General features: G+C 36.6%; 1 protein-coding gene across 1 annotated transcript; it reads left to right on the top strand.

The window, feature by feature from the left end:
- Positions 1–10,200: 10,200 nt before the first annotated feature.
- On the top strand, positions 10,201–12,686 carry LOC141608242 (uncharacterized). The gene is made up of 6 exons (XM_074427605.1): positions 10,201–10,265; positions 10,393–10,519; positions 10,643–10,772; positions 10,880–11,037; positions 11,151–11,270; positions 12,450–12,686. The coding sequence occupies exons 1-6, from the start codon at positions 10,201–10,203 to the stop codon at positions 12,684–12,686; spliced, it is 837 nt and encodes a 278-aa protein (XP_074283706.1).
- The last annotated feature ends 7,526 nt before the right edge of the window (positions 12,687–20,212 follow it).

Genomic DNA, 20,212 nt, shown 5'->3' with positions numbered 1-20,212 from the left:
TCCTTGATACAAACAAGAGTAAGCATCATGGTATGGATGACGTCAATCGCTATCCATCCTTAGGCCCAAATAAGAATTAGTACCGTTTAGACGGGACGATTGGTCGAATGGGTTGGGTTGGGCCTAGGAAGGCCGAATAAAACGGTCTAGGAAGACCGAGTTATGAAAACCGACAATTGTCTTGTACAAATTATTCCCTAACCTTGTTCAAGTTTCACCCTTGGCTACATGTAAGTGTATTATCCCCAGCGGAGTCGCCAAACTGTGGACAACGGGGGCCCACGAGGGCGCTTGGGAGGAGAGAAAAAGCGTTTTCATTTGTTGGAGTCGCCACCAATTTTTATGGGAAATTGGAACCGTTCGAATACCTCGTGTCATGTCAAGACACAAAGTAGTGACATGAACACTAAGCAATCGTTACCCTTAGCATTCTATGTCTAGAATGACTCTCGTGGATGCCAATGAACACGGATGTTCACAGAGATCTGGAGTAAGGGGTGAGGGTACGTATTAGGAAGCTCTTTTGATCGAACACCTAATCCCGTCCGCCTCGATAGCGGCCTCTACTAATGATTAGGGACATCATCTATACTCGATATATTGTCGATTATATGCATGCAATGCAACATCCAAGTTTTAATCCTAACATGTGAGAATTAGACTAAGTCGGTTGACACATAATTTAGCATACAATTGGGTCGAAGTAGGATTTAATGCTCAATTACATGTGAAAACACGTAAATAAATCATACAAATGCGATAATGATAGAAAATTACAATAAAAATTACAATAATTACATCGGGTTTCATTGATTTATGTCGAAAATACCTCCAAAACGGATAATTTGAGAAAAAAGAATAAGAGAAAGAATTAACGAACGAATCAGTAGGTGATAATACGAGTAATAGTCAATTATACGTAAGCTAATTAAACTAGGTCAAGCAACAACGGAGGCCAGAGACAGAATTCAACCTGGAACAGGCGCAGCAGGACTGCGCCCTTTGGAAGAGGCGCAGCAGTTGTTGCGTCTGTTCCAAGGGTGAGTTCTGACTGTGAAGCCGGAACTGCAAATCGTTAATGTAAATTGGTGATTTTAATGGATAATTAATACATTTACTCGGATAAAAGTGATTAATAGGTTATTTACATGTGATTAAAGGTCATAAAAGCAATAAAACATGGATGAGACAGATGCAAACGAATTATTTACATGAATGAACGATTGATTAGTGACATAGGTGAATAAATTAGGCTAAACATGATGAATTAACGACAGATTAATGACGAAAATATATCAAAGATCGAATTCCAAAAACCCGATATGAACAAATCGAATTCCTACAACCCGGATTGAATTTAGTGACGAAAACCCGTAAATATGAAATTATAAGGGATTTAAGTCGGATTTAAGTGATGAATTATACATATGAATGAATGATAATATACATGAAATTATTGGACTATTGTATCGAAGAATTAAAGAAAACAAACGAAACAAACAAAAGATTGACGAATTACAGAGGACGAAGGAAGAAGAAAGGAAGCAGGAACTGTGGCAGCCTCACGAAGAGGCGCAGCAGGAACTGCGCTCCTACGAAGAGGCGCAGCAGTTGCTGCGTCCTTTCTCGACGGTTTGTCTTCTGGAAATCCGTAAAAAGAGGTTTTAAAGCACGGTTTTAGAAATCGGTTTTAAGAGGTGTTTTCGACATAAACCTTACATTAATGATGATACAAAAAAGGTAAATAACAATAAATAAAGAAGGATTTACACCCTCAGACTTACATGTTTGACGAAACGAGAAGAACTAAGTTATCGATTAGTGATGCTCGACTCGAATGTAGATGAAAGTACCCTCGTAAGAGGAAAAACGATTAGATTAATTAAGTTGATTGATGTGGAGTTGGTCAAATTGGTCGGTCATGCAAACGAGGTTGGTACTCAGAAGGATCCGAGCTTACGAGGTCGAATGTTCAAGCACGTAGACGCCAAAAAGTAAGAACAAAGGTCTAGAATGCAAAGGGAGAAGAGAAGGGCGGACACTCGCATGAGAAACATGAGGAGCGAAGGCTCCTATTTATACTAATCACGTGGAGGAATTAGGGTTTTCGGAGAGACTTTGGAAGTGAATCTCGGAAAGATATGAAAAAAGATACGAAAAATACGCAGAAAAGGACCTGGGAAGAGGCGCAGCAGTCACTGCGTCTCTTGGAAGAGGCACAGCAGTCACTGCGTCTCTTGGAAGAGGCGCAGCACCTGCTGCGTCTGTTCCCAAGTGGTTTCCTCCTGCGGAAGAAAGATTTCCGTGTTTAAGTTATAGAAAGACGGAATAATTTGGTTTTCCTTAATATTTTGTATGAATATTACGGGAGATTGTTTACCAAAGAATAAAGATTGTGAAATAATTATAAAATATGGAATAGAAATATCCGGAACATTCCAGAACATTCCGACTCGGGATTTAACGGTTATCAGAAAATAGAGACGGTTTTAGGCCCGGACTGCAAATGTACTCTAATTACTGTCAAAACGACCGTATCGGCACGTAGATGACAACTAAGAGGTAAACATTAGTGTTTGAGTAATCACTTGACGATAAACTTACGAACTGTCACAAATCGTTCCGCGTACCAAACATGCGGCCCAATCATCACCGGGTGGTTTGCGAGAGGTGCAGAAAAGAGGTATCTACACATTAGGTTTTGTAAAATAATGTTGTAGAACTGATTAGAAACTGCTTAACACGCTATTTATACTTCCCTAATCATTTTAATCAAACCGCGGAAATAATCTCCGTCAAACCAGATACTTGGTCGAGTATAGAGTATACTCGGCCGAGTACCCTCTACTCGGTCGAGTATTCCACATACTCGGCCGAGTATTCCTGGGCATTAAACTTTCCAGGAAACACAACACTCCTTACTCGACCGAGTAGGCCATAATCGGCCGAGTACCAGCTTAGGAAAACCGTAGTGTTACAGTTGTATTGTATTTCATGTAATTAGTAAAACTTTGGTGATCCATTCGGGGATGGTGAGCAGTTATTAGGCAGGTATGAGATGGACGCGCATGGGATAACTGGATGGGTTTAGTCACCCCGAGATGTTTAGAAGTCTTCCGCTGTGTCTTTAAACGTTTCTTTACTTCAGTTGGTATAACATTTTAAAACAGTTGTACTTTCATTTGACAGTTTTGGTTTGGACATGTTTGCTTTAAACTTATCTAATAAAGTATGTTCTTTTATGGTCCTTTTGATATACATTACCTCGGGTAACCGAGATGGTAGCATTCCCGTGCATTAGGTGGTCCTGGTAAGGCACTTGGTGTATGGGGGTATTACATTAAGGGGGTAAATTTAGGAAAAAATTATATAAGGGGGTAACTTAAGTTGGTGTTGATGGGACTGTTGAGAGTTTCAAGGCAAGACTTGTAGCCAAAGGTTATACCCAAATAAAGGACCTAGACTACAAGCATACCTTCTCACCTGTTGTTAAGCTTGAAACAGTGAGAACTCTCATATGATCACTAGCTTCATCCAAAGATTGGCCATTGCATCAATTGGACATCAATAATGCATTCTTACATGGTTTTATTGATGAGAAAGTGTACATTATCCCTCCGGAAGGATATAGTGTTTCTATACAAGGTCACGTATGTAAGTTGAAGAGATCATTGTATGGTCTCAAGCAAGCCTCAAGACAATGGAACATAGAAATGACCAAGTACTTGATCAGCTTGGGTTTCACACAATCTAAGCAGGACTATTCACTTTTTACTAGAGTGAATAGGCAATTAGGATCTTTTTTAGTAGCATTGGTATATGTAGATGATGTCTTACTGACAGGAGACAATCAAGGTGAAATTCAACAAGCGAAGGCAGACCTGAATCACACATTCACTATCAAAGATCTTGGTTTGATGAGAGATTTTCTGAGTTTGGAAGTAGCAAGGAATGAATCAGGAATCACAATCAATTACATAAAGTATACACTGGATATTATCAAAGATATGGGAATAGAAGATTGTACTGAGGTCAGTTTCCCTTTGCCAAAAGGACTGAAATTGAGTACTGACCAAGGAGAGATTTTGAATAAACCAGAACTTTGCAGAATATTGGTTGAGAAATTGTTGTATTCCAACTTAAGCAAACCTGATATCTCCTATACAGTGCAGCATTTGAGTCAGTTTCTCACACAACCTAAAAAACCACATATGTAAGCCGCAACACATGTAGTCAAATACTTAAGACACAGTGTCAATGCAAGCTTATTCTATCATGCCAATAATCCTTTGACACTAAAAGCGTATAGTGATGCAGACTGGATACAGTGTGTGTTCAGCTGCAGATCTCTAAGTGGATACTGTGTCTTCTGAGGCAATTCCTTAATATCATGGAAGACAAAGAAACAGAAGACTGTGAGTAAGAGCTCCACTGAAGCAGAGTACAGGTGTATGTCATACACAACACGTGAGTTAGTTTGGTTAGCTAGGCTGCTCTACGACTTGCATGTTGATGTACCTAAACCCATTGTCACTACAAGAAAACCTGAAACAGGCGATCGAAATTTGGCGACTGAAAGAAGTAGTCGCCAAATTGGCGACTGATTTTCAAATTGACGACTGAAATTAGTCGCCAATATGGCGACTGACTTTTTCAAAAAAGGAATCAAACGTGGCGACCGAAATTTTGGATTTGGCGACTGAATTATGGGTAGTCGCCAAATTGACAATCAGTCGCTAAAATTTTTAGTACAAACCAGGCTGTCATTTTTAAAAGGGAATCTACGTGGCGACTGACTTTTTGAATTTGGCGACTGAAATTAGGGTAGTCGCCAAATTTGGCGACTGATTTTCAGTCGCCAAATTTAGAAATTCAGTCGCCAATTTTTTTATTACTTTCAGCCCCCTCTCTCCTACTTTACTCTTTGCGAAACAAAAAAAAAAAAAAAAAAAAAAGAGGACGAGCGAGCGATTTGGCGAACGACGACACCAACCAACAACACCACACAACCACCCTTCCACCGCCATTTCCACCGCCACATCCACCCTCTTAAATTAGGTTAGTTGTTTTTGTTTAATTTCAGTTTATTTAGTTTAATTTGTTAGATTAATTTATAGTTAGTTTGATTAATTTGTTGTTAGTTGGTTAGATTTATTTGTAGTTAGTATGTTTGATTAATTTGTAGTTAGATTTAGTTTAATTTGTAGTTAGATTTAGTTTAATTTGTGTTTGAATTAAAAGGGAATGATTAAGGGGGTTTTTGTCTAGGTTTAGGGTTATGGGTGGGGGTGGTTCGGTGGGTGGCGGTCGGCCGTGGTGGGCGTGGTTGGGGTGGGTCGTGGGGTGGTGTTTGGTGTTGGTAGCTAAGTGAAACCGTCTCATTATCATTAGTATTAAGCAAGTGGAACCGTCTTAATTAATATTATTATTATTATTATTACTAAGTTAAGTGAAACCGTCGTATTATTATTAATATTAAGCTAAGTGAAACCATCTTTTGCATTAATGGAATTAGCTAAGTGGAACCGTCTTTTGGATTAAGAGAAATTAGCTATTAGCTAAGTAGAACCTTCTTTAGGACTTGATTTTGATAAATTTAGTTTGATAATTCATGTTATTGATGAATTGAGGTAGAATAACCTTGTTATTTTTGTTTTTCTTTTCTCTTTTCGGGGTTGTCACCATTGCTAGGCACCACCGCACTGCGGTAGTGTTGCTTCTTGTTTTCTTTTCATTTTTGCTTTTACTTGATTAGGTAACCTCCTCTTACCAGTTACCTTTTAAATTTACTAATTTTAGTTCAAATTATGTTACGGACTTTAGGATAGAAGCCTTTATTATGTGGTTGAATTGGGCTATTGATTGACTTAATTAATTTAGTACTTGATTGTGTTGTTGTTTGATTTGATGTTGACTTAGTACCCGTTCAAGAATTACTCATTAGGAGTAATTCTTGAATAGTCCCCATTTTGGGACTGTCTTTGTACGTTTCAAGTCATTTAGGTAGTAAGCACGTACTTGTGATTTATTAATGAGGAATGAGTTTGGTGGCGATCCCTTTAATGTTCTCCGAATACATGTATATGTGTATTTGGAGAACTGAAGGGAATTGTTGCCGAATTTTTTCCTCATTAATAAATTACAAGTGTGTTTGCTAGTGACTTGAAACGTACATTAACGGGTTTAGGTTGGAGTGATAAGGACCCCATTCGAAGATGGATTACTTATTGACAATATTTATATATTGTTTTCATATGTTTATTGTATAATGTGGAGTATAATGTTTAAATTTTGTATGTAATATTATTGTTATTTTTTAAAAATGTTTAAATTACTTTGGGGTCTTCTTTAGATTAAAATGAAGAGATTGGAACGTTCATGGATGTATGAAGGAAGATTAGACCATTCCAATAAGAAAAGACGTCCTACCGCTAGATTTATAAAGGGTGTTAGCGAGTTTATTGAATTTGCTAAACAACAAGATGAATATGACTTGGTAGACAAAAAACTTAGGTGCCCTTGTGCCAAATGCAAAAACCTGAAATACCAGCTTGACATTGTAGTAGAAGAACATCTCATTATAAACGGGTTTAAACCAAATTATTACAATTGGATTTCACATGGAGAAGCATATTCTCCAATTCATGAACAAACTCACACCCAACAAATACAAAATGATGAGAACCCATATAGAGAGATGGTTGTTGATGCTATGGATTCCACGATTTTTAATAGTGATGACCATACAACTATTTCTGAAGAACAACCGCCACACCCACAAGCAAAAGCCTTTCTTGACATGTTAAAAGCCTCAGAAAAACCCTTGTATGAAGGAAGCAGAATGACATTGTTACAAGCCGCTTCTAGGCTAATTACCTTGAAATGTGAGTTCAATATGCCATTTGTTGCTGTTGATGGCATTGCCTCGTTACTTGAGGAATCTTTCCCCGATGATAATATCATGACCCGAAGTTTCTATACTACCAAAAAAGTAGTTAAAGGTCTTCAGGTACCGCATAAAAAGATTGATGCATGTCCTGAAGGATGTATGCTATTTTGGAAAGATGATGTTTTGCTTGACAAATGTAAAGATTGTGGGGCGGATAGATATGAGACAAGTGAAGGAGATACAATTTTGGTGTTGAAAAAAGGCAACGGTAGTAAGAGGGCCAAAAAGAGTAAGAAACCAATAGCATGTAACCAATTGTTTTACTTTCCTCTCGCACCAAGACTTCAAAGAATCTATGCCACCAAAAACATTGCCGAACAAATGAGATGGCACAAAGAAAACACACGTGCTCCGGGGAAGATGAGTCATCCTAGTGATGGGGAAGAATGGAAACGATTTGATCAGATGTATCCTGATTTTGCCAAGGAACCCCGCAATGTACGACTTGGCTTGTGTACGGATGGATTTGATCCTTTCGGTAATTTTGGGAGGAAGTATTCTTGTTGGCCCGTTATGGTCACACCATACAATTTACCACCTTGGTTATGTATGAAAAGACCATTTATCTTCTTGTCACTTATTGTTCCCGGACCAAAAAGCCCGAAACGTAATTTGGATGTTTATTTACAACCATTGGTGGAGGAGTTGAAATATTTGTGGGAAGTTGGGGTGGAAACTTATGATGTGTCTAAAAAACAAAATTTTCAACTTAAAGCTTCCCTTTTGTGGACAATAAATGATTTTCCCGCCTATGGTATGCTATCTGGGTGGTCTACACAAGGACAAAAAGCATGTCCTTGTTGCATGGAGGAAAGTAAAGCATTTTGGCTTCCCAATAGCAAGAAAATAAGCTGGTTTGATTGTCATAGATGCTTCTTACGAGAGGGAAATCCACATAGGAAGAACAAGAAAGCTTTCACAAAAGGTAAAGAGGTGCTTGATGCCCCTCCGAAACGAGTGCCTGGGGATGAGATATGGAAGACGGTATGTGATTTACCATCCCCTATTGATTGTACCGAGGAAGAATTTAAAGAATTGAAAAAGCAGAAAAACGGTTGGTTTAAAAGAAGCATTCTTTGGGACCTTCCTTATTGGAAGACAGTGTTGATAAGACATAATTTGGATGTAATGCACATAGAAAAGAATTTCTTTGAGCAACTAATTGACATGATCATGGATGTAGAAGGTGAAAAATGTGATAGCATGCTTCTAGAAAATATTTGCAGAAATTTTGTCATCGTCCCAAATTACACATTCGCGGCGACGGGTCTAAGCCAACATCCATTTTCACTCTCGACAAAGCTAAGAGAAAAGTATTGTGTGAGTGGTTACAAAATTTGAAGTTTCCTGATGGGTATGCATCAGATTTTAGTCGATGTGTTGATCTTAAGAAGCTGAAGTTGCAAGGCTTGAAAAGTTATGATTGTCATGTATTCATGGAGCGATTATTACCCGTTGCTTTGAAACACCTCGTGCCGACAAACGTTTGGAATGCAGTTGTTGAGATTAGTCAATTCTTCCGAGATTTATGTGCCTCTTCAATATGTGTTGATGACATGATTCGTCTAGAAGAGCAAATACCACAGATATTGTGTAAGCTTGAAATGATCCTTCCTCCTGCATTTTTTAACTCCATGGAGCATCTACCGGTTCATTTTCCATATGAAGCCAAAGTTGGGGGACCCGTCCAATATAGGTGGATGTATCCATTTGAAAGGTAATTAAGATAATCTAGCTACTTTTAAATTAAAATTAATAATAATAACTAATCTATTTATTATATGTTAACTTTATTATTAATAAAATTCATCATTAACTTTTATAGGTTTCTTAATCATTTGAAGAAAAAAATTGGTAATAAAGCTAGGGTGGAAGGTTCTATATGCAATGCTTATTTAACGGAAGAGATTGCAAACTTTTGTTCTCTTTACTTTGAAAAACATATAGAAACCAAAGCAAAAAACTTGAATGTTGAGAAACCGGATGAAGTAGACGGAAGTTTACCCGAATTTTTTCAAACTCAAGATGATGAAGGGTGTTCATCAAAGGGGCAAACAAGATATTTGGATGATAAGGAGTATAATCGTGCCCACCTTTACGTGCTATCTAATTGTGACCTCTTGGAGCCATACGAAACACAGTTTGTTAATGATTTCATTCAGAGGAATCCTAATATAAGTAAGGATGATGTTTGGGACAAACATGAGGACCAATTTCCATCATGGTTTCAGAAACATGTAATTGAGTTGAATATTCAAGATGATTTGATAAGAAGTTTGGCTTTTGGTCCTTCAAAAATGGTAAGAACGTGGAATCGATACTCGGTTAATGGGTTTAATTTTCAAACATTCAACCACGGTAAAGGTAAGGCTAGGTGCAATTGGGGGGTTACTATTTCTTCTCTTGATGACAACGAATACTATGGTATAGTTGAAGATATCTTTGAAATTAGTTATAGTGGACGTGACCGAGCTTATAAAACTGTCTTATTCAAGGTTGACTGGAAGGATAATTTTGTGGCTGGAATGAGAGTACATGAACAATACAAGCTTGTAGAAGTGAATCGTACTAGAACATACTCTAAGTATGATCCATTTATACTTGCACATCAGGCTCATCAAGTGTATTTTGCTACTTATCCAAGCACAACAAATGATAGAAATCAAAATGCGTGGTGTGCAATCTTTAAGACAAAGGCACGGTCACAAGTTGATACAACTTTTTTCCAAGAAGAAAACGTTTCAAATGAAACGCTTTTGTCTCCACCCGATGAAATCAACTATGAGCATGAGAATAAAGATGGTGAAGACATGGAAGAGGAAGAATATTATGATGTGGAAGAGAGACTGCCGGAGGAGGATGAAGCGGAGGAGGAGGAGGAGGAGGAGAGAAGGGAAGAAGAGGAGGAGAGGAGGGGGGAAGATGAGGTGAGGAGGAGAAGGGAGGAGGAGAAAAGGAGGAAGGACGAGGGGTTTGGAGATGAAGATGATTATGATGATGATGATGACGATGATGAGGATGAGGAAGAGGATGAGGATGATGATTAAATTGGTATAATTTTGTATTCCTCAAGAGTAAATTATTAAAATTTAGAAGTCTGTATAATTTTCATTTATCATTATTTGTGTTAATTTTTATTTGTATTACTGCAGATGGTTGGAGCAGGTCGAGGTAGGAAGCGTGGAGGCGGCTCAGGAGGAGGACAGAGTACGCGTCCAGAGCAGGAGGAGGAGTTTGTGCAGGAGGATCCGATGCAGACAGACGGTGACGGTGAGGAGACTGACGCTACCGACGAGCCAGCACAGGTGCCCATACGGTACACTTCGGATCATCGGATGATTCTTGAGCCGACGGGATTATGGTAAGTTTTATTCTTTATTAGTCTACTATTTTTATTTCTTTTTTTTTTTTTTTGTAATTTTACATGTTCAAAATAAATGCAGGTTTATGAACGATTGCATGATACGAGGTGTCACGAAAAGCACGAAGACTAATTTCGTGGGTCCAATTCCTACATCGTGGACACAAGCTTCTCATGCACAAAGAGAGGCGTGGTTCAATAACTTTCGGGTATATATTTTCCGTAATTCTTTGTTTTAGAAACCAAATAATTAATTTTGATAAATTTTTTAAGAACCAAGGTTATACTTTTATTTTATACTAATATGAAATTTTGTCGCTTTTTTTTTGTAGTTATCATTTGCTTGGTCACCGTCTCAAGAACAGAATGTCCGTATCAGGTACAATGACGTCGGTACTCGACGATATCGGGACGTGATTTGGAAGGTAGTTAGGCGCCCAAAGGAACCAGACCACATGAAAGGTATTTAATTAACTTGTTTTGTTATTTGTATTAATTAGCTTATACTCTCTTATATTATAAATAATATCAAGAACTTATTAGTTATGATTTCATATGTGTAATTGCAGGTGACAAGTATGAAGGCTTAATAAAGCATACCAAAAGTGAAGCTTTTCAGAAGAAGTCTAAGCAAGCATCCCTCAACAAAAGAGGAGGAAAGGAAGACGCCGTGAACGAGCCTACTCATTACGCGGGTTCACGATCGTTCTGGAATCGTATGTTGGGTGTAAGTACTTTGTCTATTATTTCACACTTTTTTTTTGTTTTCAATGCAACATGTTTATTTTATGTTAGATTTTTTGTTGATTTTATAACATGTATGTTTTTTTTTTCATTCAGAGAGGAAAGAAGAAGTCACAGCCGATTGCGACGGTACCGGAACTGTTTCTGGACACGCATTCCAGAATTGACCACAAAGGGGTTAGAACTTGGACTAAGCCAAAAGACAAGCAATTATATGTAAGTTTTCCGTAACACTTAATTTTTGTTAATTTATTCTCTTTTAAAATGTCGTATATAAGGTGGTTACCATATTAACTTACAACCATTTGTTTAATATTGTAGGAAGCATTTGAACGAGAAAAAGCCGCCAATCCAGAAAGACCGGACAATGACATATGGTATGAGTTGGTGGATGGCTTCAAGAAAGGGCGCGTGTATGGTACCGGAAGTTCAACACCGGCTTTCTATGAGAAAACGCGTAGAAGATCGACTTCAACAATTCCCAGCAACACGTATCAACCGGGAATTATTAGTCAACTTCAAAGTCAAATAAGAGAGCGTGATGAACGTGATGCCAAACGTGATGAAGAACTTGCCAAACGTGATGAAGAACTTGCCAAACGTGATGAAGAATTCCGCCAAATGAAGGAAAGAATGGAAATGTTTGAGACTTGGTGGCAAGGTTGTAACCCCGGACCTAGACCCAACTACGATCCAAATGATCCGCATGGTCCACATGGGGGGAGTGGAGCCGGTGTTGGCTTCCAAGTAAGATGATTTTAGCACGTAAGCTTGTAAAACTTGAACTTTCGACTTGAACATTAGAATAGCTTAGCTTGTAAAACTTTCATTTTCAATATATGAAATGAAGTTTGAGAAAATGGGAGGTGTTGGGTTGAAATGTATGGTGTTGTGTGTGTTGAAATTTGGGATGTATGGTGTTGTGGAACATCGGTTTGTATGCAGGTTGTAAATATTTGGCTAGCAATGAAAACGAAAAAAAACCACCAAAACATACAGTGGCTTTGGCGACTGAATTGAGATTTGGCGACTGAAATTCAGTCGCCAATTTGGCGACTGATTCAAGGTAGTCGCCAAATCTCAATTCAGTCGCCAAACTGGCTACGTCACCCAAAAAAGGCGACTGAATTGGCATTTGGCGACTGCTATTCAGTCGCCAATTTGGCGACTACCTTGATATCAGTCGCCAATTTGGCGACTACCCTATCGATCGCCATTTTTGGTATTTGGCGATCGATTTTTCGATCGCAAATTTGGCGATCGACTTTAGTCGCCAAAGCTAGAAAAGGCGACTAAGGTCCGCGATCGACGCGTTTGGATCGATTTGATCGCCAAATTGATTTTGGCGATCGATTTGATCGCCAAAATCGATCTTTGTTTTAATTCTTTTTGTAGTGTGTGATGCAATGTGATAACAAAGCAGCAAAACACATAGTTGAGAATCCGGTATTTCATGAAAGGATTAAGCATCTTGACATAAACTGTCACTATGTCAGGGACAGATTGCATGAAGGGTTCTTAATCCCTAAGCATGTGAAATCTAATATAATGACTAAGCCACTGGGAATTCAACAACACAAATCTCTCTCTGATATGCTAGGAATGAAATTTCTGAATCCTGTTCAAACTTAAAGGGGGAGTTGTTGATAATCATGTCCAGCTTGAAAGGGGAGTGTTGAAATGATAGCTAGATATCTGATTATAGTAGTTAGTTAGTTACCTCTAACTAACTTATGTAAAACTAACTACAGTTAACTGATGGCTGCTGGTTAGACTGTGTATATATAAACCACACTCATACATGTAATAACAACTTTTGATCAATAATAACAACCATGATTTACTCTTGGATTCTTATTTCAACATGCAAGCTTAGATGTTCATCCATGGAAGTTATCATATTCATATGTTCATAAATCCCCATGAACCAAAAAATAATTTTTGAACGGAAAGAGGCACACCATATTTAAATTAATGGAAAATTATAGCCAAAGTGATATTTTAAAGGTTATACAAGGTCAAATACAAGACCAAATAATAAACGAAAACCCTTTTTTTTTCGAAATTTCTCATGGTACTCTCGAATTTTGGCAGATTATACATGGTATCCTTCATTTTAAGTTTCTATATATGGTATCCCTATGTTTATCTTTTTCTTTCCCAAAATAAGTTCATTTAGTTTAATTATTTACCGAGTTTGGTTTATGAGAAAAAGAGTCGGTCAGTGGGGAAATGGGGATTGGACATATTATGACCAAGGTTGGCGGCATTGGCTCGTTGCTGCTGTATTACCAACCCGTCTTCCACCGGTAGCCTGCTTGGTCTCTAAATTAGAGCATATTTCTGGCAGGCTTCATATTTCTGGCAATTACCAACGAATTTGCGTTTTCTATGAAGTTATGGGTACTTTACAAGTTAGCGTACACAGTTCGGCAACCACGAACGAATTTTTTAACTATACGTATTAAACAGTATAATTAAAAAACAAAAAATTAAACGGTACATGTAAAAATCATGTATTTCATATCAAATACACCTGCTTCGTAACTATACGTTTTATTGTCTACTACTCTACAGTATATTTATTAGACAACAACCACTGCTATTGAAAAAGCGTGAGTTTCGTGACCACTCATCTTCGAAACCTACGGTCGTTGCATGGTCATTGACAATAAAACTACAAGTAAAACCCTGCTGAAAACTGCACTTTATCTATAGTCTATAGCAAACAACTAACCAGGACGGAGTCACGGAGGGAGTAGAGACAGTAAATTCACGTTACGAAAACTGCATGTGAAGAGCCAAATGACAAGATTGTACATTTATGTACAAAAATAATGAATGTCGCAAGGGTAAAACTAAAAAAAGAAAAAGAAATACTAATTAATCTAACAATCCACATGGCTCGTTATTGTAAAACGAAAAATAAGGCGAAAAACAAAAGAGGTGGTACATGAAAAGATCAAATGGCCCGGTCACCATAACATATCCGAAAGCGAGTTGTTGGGGTGCAACGAGAGAGATGTCACTGGCTCTATAAAGTCCAGGCGTCAAAAGTGGTGGTTCATGGGGAGGGATCCGTCCAACGGGGCTTATTTTCACCCTACCAATCCCCATAAGTGGGAGGTTGGCATACGATGATAGAAGATTCGCTTCTGCTCCGTCAAGCCAGATACTCCTTTCATGCACGTATTACTCCTCTTATGAGACACCATAAGGGTATTATATGAGCAAACTAGCTTATTTGGTCATAAGCTTGACCGGTGGAAACACCGGTACTTACGCGCCCAGCACAACTTACGGTTATTGATTTAAGGTTCACAAACCCCTTTGGCCCCAGTCCCACCAATTTAATGGCCTCACTTAAGTCACAAGCTGACGCTACACAGCTCGGCAATTTTATTCGGTATTAGCCTTTATATAAAGATAGATGTCGTTATACTGATTTGTCGATGTGGGAGGAAAATTCATGTGTTTTTATTTGTTTATTTGGTTTTATGAGAATGTAGATTTCCGTACTAAATCGTACCATTATTTGATTGACTGCTTAGAAATAAAATCAGGCCAAAAGAATCGTTACAATAATACGGTTTGTTGTTTACTTCGCTTTAATAAATAAAGTTCATTGTTCAAATAATTTGTACTAGGTCCAGTTAGGTTTATTAATATCAAGCTTACAGCATACAGAGTATATAATTTAATTTGAAGCGGGCTTTGGTAGCTTATAAATCACGAAACATGCAGTGCTATAACCAAATGCCAGAATTGAGAGTCCGTATATCCAGCCCAAAAAGCTTACACTCTAAAACGAATTGACAATAAAAAAGGTAGCTTCTTTATTTTATGAAATACTCTATAATAAATTGACAATTACTTGTATGAATTGGATCAATTTCTTCACATAATCAGAAAATAATAGAAGGGAATATTTAACATTGTCTTTGTCGCTACGGTAAAATAATTATTCATAGTTCAAACTGTCATGCGGAAGCGTGAATATCACGTGTTGGGCCTCTGCTGCATTTGTGTCCACAACCCATAATAGTACGATATTGTCCGCTTTGGGCCAAGTCCTCACGGATTTACTCTTAGACTCCTTCCAAAAAGGTCTCATACTAGTTAGCCCAATGGCCTCATTATTTCTCGCACAAAGTCTATCTAATTACGCGATCACCAGGTTATCGCCCTCGCATGAATTACAGGTTGGCGCTTCTCAGCCCGACAACTATATTGGTTATTTGCATCCTATTTATTAAAAGAACAACCACAGAACTGATGTGTCAGCCTGTGATTGAAAGTCAATAAGTCGAATTCATATTTACTTTCCTAATTTTTCAGGGCCATGATCTATTAGAGAATTAATTGAAAGTCAGTATTTATTGATGGCTTTTATTAAAATAAATATTTTTATGCTGAGAAAATTAACCCACTTTCTATCAACCCATTTTATTTACACAAATTATACCATTCAATCACTAATTATCCTAATCAATCTGCTCAATATCTGATAGAAACTTTATGCTTATTAAACGTAATTATTAATTTTATATGTCATATTTTAACCAGTGTCATTAATTAGAAAATGATAATTGATGTGTATACGGTACTTATAATTTCTAAAAATTAGAAGAAAATATCAAAAGTGAGTTTTAATAAATTCTATTGATAAAAAAAAATAGAAAAATGCCTTAAACAGCAAATAAAGAAAAAAATATACTCCAATAAAAACAAAAAAAACTTAATATTGTACTCCCTCCATCCCGGTCATTTGTTGTCTTTTTTCATTTTGGGTGTCTCAGTCATTTGTTATCCTTTCTATCTTAAGAATGAATTTGGTGAGTGATTTGATCATTCACACTCAATTTATTCCACTTGTCATTTAGTAATTGGCCTCCTCCACCTTTCCTTTTTCTTTGTGCCAAAACTAAAGGACAACAAATGACCGGGACGGATGAAGTACTATGTATTCATCACTACCATATTACTTTAAATTTTTACAACAATAATAAAAATATTAAAAAGGAGAAAAAACAAAAAACTATTCAAGGATTCATTTTGTACGAGAAAAAGTTACACAAAATTTAAAAATTTAATTAAATCGAAAGAATGGTGATAAAAAAACTAAAGAATTGGTGTCATAAAATAATTTCCCTTGAATGATTATATATAAATAATACTTCAAGCATGAAGATCAAATGAACATGCATGTTAAAGATGGGAGACAAATGGGAGGGGCGATCAGTGGCGGACAGTACTTCAGCATTCGTGGTAAATAATTCATTAGTTTACAGAAATCCTTTTTATAAAATTAAATACTACAAGTATTCGTGGTAAATACTATACTACGTTACTCGTAATTTATACTTCATATTTCTTAGATCAATTATTATTATGTGAGACGGTCTTATTTTAGGAGACGGTCTATTTATATAAGCAACATTCATTTATTGATAACAAGAAATGAAGGGTTTATACTACAAGACTATTTTATAATGTAAGACCCGTCTTATTTTATACTCTAATTTGTATTCCTAGATTGTGCTAGCTATGATTATTTGTTGTCACGTTAGGGAAAATATTCCAAAACGCTAATTTTCAAAATAATAGAACCTTTCTACCAGGGACGGATCCAGGAATTAAAAGTATGTTGGGCTAGGCCGAAGTCGGGGTCGTTAGTCATGCGAAGTCGTAAGGTTGTGCGTACATGTAGTGTAATGTTGCAACCTTGACGTACGTATAACGAGACCATTTTTCTTAAGAATGATACAATGAGACTGTGTCATATTATAAGATCGTCTCATACATAACTATTGATTTTTCTTTTTGCAAGCAAAGGGAGAATCCCCCTCCCAGCTACCAGCCCCAGCTTCATCGGGGTTGCCCCACGAAGGCCGACCAGGCTGATTTAACTATTGATTTAATTAAGAAGCAACTAACAATTTTCAATTGCCAACGTATGTGATGAACAACTAATATATGAAATACATAAAGCTGATTTAACTATTGATTTAATTAAGAAGCAACTAACAATTTACAATTGCCAACGTATGTGATGAACAACTAATATATGAAATACATAAAGTGTTAAAAAAAACGAAAATGTGTTGCATATAATAAAGTTTTGGGAAAAAACAAAAAGATAAAAAAAGTTTTAAAAGAAACAAACAAAATGACGCTGTAATTGGGTTTCGAACCTGCGTCCTTGTCAAGCCTTAACAACTTCAGTCAGTTTAACTTTACCAGCTAGACTACTTTGCATGAATGAGTTCATAGTAATCTGATTTATTTTATCTCTGAAAATAGGTTGGGCTGTAGCCCATACAGCCCAATAGGTAGATCCGCCCCTGCTTTCTACACATCTAATCCCTATCTATAAAAATAAACATTTGGAGCGGTAGTCTCAATCGAGTAACTATGAAATCATCTCAACAATAAAATACTTCTTGTTATGATGAGTTTTACTTATATATTTTTGTGGAATAAATAATTATTGTACTTCGTATATCTTATGGAGTAGATAGTACTAAAGTATCTAATATTAGTACAAAAATTATAAAAACAACCACCCACCAATCTTACTTATGCAAAAAGACATCAAAACATAAACACATTTTGTATATCATAGTTTAAAAAATAACCCGTGCAATTTTTGCACGGGATTAAAACTAGTACTTATGTTATTCTACAAAAACTCTATCATGGATCTATTACTACTCAATTACGTAAATTTCATGTTTTTTGGCCAAATTATTTTGCATTATTCGCTTTGCTACTGTCTATGGAGCAAAACGTTCATGATTATTATTCCGTTTATTAAAAACGAGTCCGCAAATGAAGATATCGACATCCACAAAATATAAATAAGTGATACATTCACATGTTATATATTGTGAATATGAGGTTTATGTTTTGCGTATATGTAATCTATATGCGATGAATATGTAGTTATACTTTGTGGAGTCCGTTTTTAAAATAATGCTCACAAATAAAATATTTATCGTTTTGGGTTGGTTTTGAAAGTATTTGTCAAAATGGTGTCCACGTAGGTTCGGAAAATTCCGAACTTGAAACACGGGATAAACACGCCATTAAAAATGGCGTGTTTACGGTAAAACTAGAAATTGGGAAAAAAAAATTATTAAGGAGAACACGCCGTTCAGTGTGGCGGGTCTTCTACATTAAACACGCCAATTAGACTGGCGTGTCTCTAAGCCCCCAAAAAATCTAAATCTCTGGAACATTGAAACACAAATCTCTCTTCGTCCTTCTCGATTTCATGTTTTATTTGCAAGGTACAAACACCAATTTTCTGGTTTTAGTTTTATTAATTGATTACATGCTCCATTGATATCAATAATGATTGCTCTCCTCTACCGTTTCCGCACTACAAGATCCGAATTAATCACCTTCGTCCTTTGCTCACTTCAACAACAAACCTGGGCACTACACCGACAAAAAACGAATTCGTGAAACACCTCACCTTACACCAGAGCTTAATTAGTGATTGATATCAATGGGTTAACAACTAACGGTAATCGATTGGTGATTGAATTAGGATTACGTAGTGCGGAATCGGTAGAGGAGAGCAACATGAGGTGGTTTTGGATGATTGGGTCGGTGCCGTGCTTTGTGGTGGAGGTGGTGGAGTGGGTAGTTAATTGAGTGAGGTTGTTTTGTGATGGTGTTGGACGATGCTCCATGCTATTCAAGAGTTGCAGGATACGTGAAGAGGATACGTGAAGAGAAACTCAGAAATGCAATGAAAAGAGACGCCATTCTAAACGGCGTGTTTTCCTATTTTATATTTTTTTTTTTTCAATTTCTACTTTTACTGTGAACACGCCATTAGGAATGGCGTGTTTATCCCGTGTTCCAAGTTCGGAATTTTCCGAACCTACGTGGACACCATTTTGACAAATACTTTCAAAACCAACCCAAAACGATAAATATTTTATTTTTGAACATTATTTTAAAAACGGATTCTACTTTGTGAATATATGTTAGGTTATGTTAGATTAATATTTTTGATAACTTCTATGTATTTGTGAATATGTTTATCTTATTGTGTGAATATGTTAATTAATTAGGTGAATATGTGAGTTTTAATTTGAGAATAAGAAGTTTGATTTATATGAATATGTCAACTATGTAATGTGAATATGTTATTGTGATGAACATGTCAATTATATGGTGTGAATATGCGAGTAAAATTAAAATAAACACCAAAATATATCAAATGTGATCTCAAATTATAGAGGAATCAAATTCACGAATAATGGTATAATTTTTAAATTTTTCTAGTTTATGAAATCTAAGTTTTAACGGTTTTAAAAAAACTAAATTAAAGTTGGAGTATGAAGTACCATACACCTGGGTGTATAGTATAAGGATTGCTTATATTGCGGGTGAGAATTGACTCTCGACTTCGTGATTGGATTAAAAAGCTCTTACTACTTCAACTACAATATGTGTCGACGGGTCTAACCTACCTACTCTCTTATTAATACCATTATCTTTATATAATTCTATCTGAACGAAACTTGAAATAACAAACCCGTGCAAATTGAACCACTATGTGTCGACGGGTCTAACCTACCTACTCTCTTATTAATACCATTATCTTTATATAATTCTATCTGAACAAAACTTAAAATAACAAACCCGTGCAATTTGCACGTTTTTAAGACTAGTAATTATGAATCTAAATAATTATTCGTTGTTGTAACCATATGGGACGTGGGAGTAAAACTCCTCCCCTTTTACTTATTAACCAATTAACCTTTGGTCACCGGCGCCGCTAATGTTTAGGCAATAGGCTATATGCTCTCCCATTTTGATCTATAGTTCTCTTTATTTCTGAATAACCTCACAAAAAAATCAATTAGACAACTACTTATCAATAAATATGGAAGAAGTATCACGTATAAGTGTAGCTCTTTATTACAATATAACATTCATATCATGACAATCTTTCAATTACCATTCAAATATTTTACTTAATAATTTCAAAATAACTTGTGAGCTTTGGTGATTTGGTGAAACTGGACGAATTGTCAAATAAATCCGAATTCAAAAGCAAAAGAGGTGGTTGATGGGAGATCAATTAGGCCATTATCCGAATCAAGTCCGAAAGTGGGAGGGGTTTATCATCGAGGCAG

The sequence above is a fragment of the Silene latifolia genome, chromosome 10 (genome assembly GCF_048544455.1).
Source record: "Silene latifolia isolate original U9 population chromosome 10, ASM4854445v1, whole genome shotgun sequence".
Classification (NCBI taxonomy): Eukaryota; Viridiplantae; Streptophyta; class Magnoliopsida; order Caryophyllales; family Caryophyllaceae; genus Silene; species Silene latifolia.
The sequence above is the reverse complement of the archived record's forward strand: the minus strand, read 5'-3'. Positions and strand labels throughout refer to the sequence as shown.

What these genes read in the sequence shown, in the direction of transcription:
- LOC141608242 (XM_074427605.1), top strand. Translation starts at nt 10,201, where the DNA reads ATGCAGACAGACGGTGACGGTGAGGAGACTGACGCTACCGACGAGCCA. An exon ending in CGTGGTTCAATAACTTTCGG is followed by an intron (nt 10,520 to 10,642) that starts GTATATATTTTC and finishes TTTTTTTTGTAG; the next exon opens with TTATCATTTGCTTGGTCACC. An exon ending in CAAAAGACAAGCAATTATAT is followed by an intron (nt 11,271 to 12,449) that starts GTAAGTTTTCCG and finishes TTCTTTTTGTAG; the next exon opens with TGTGTGATGCAATGTGATAA.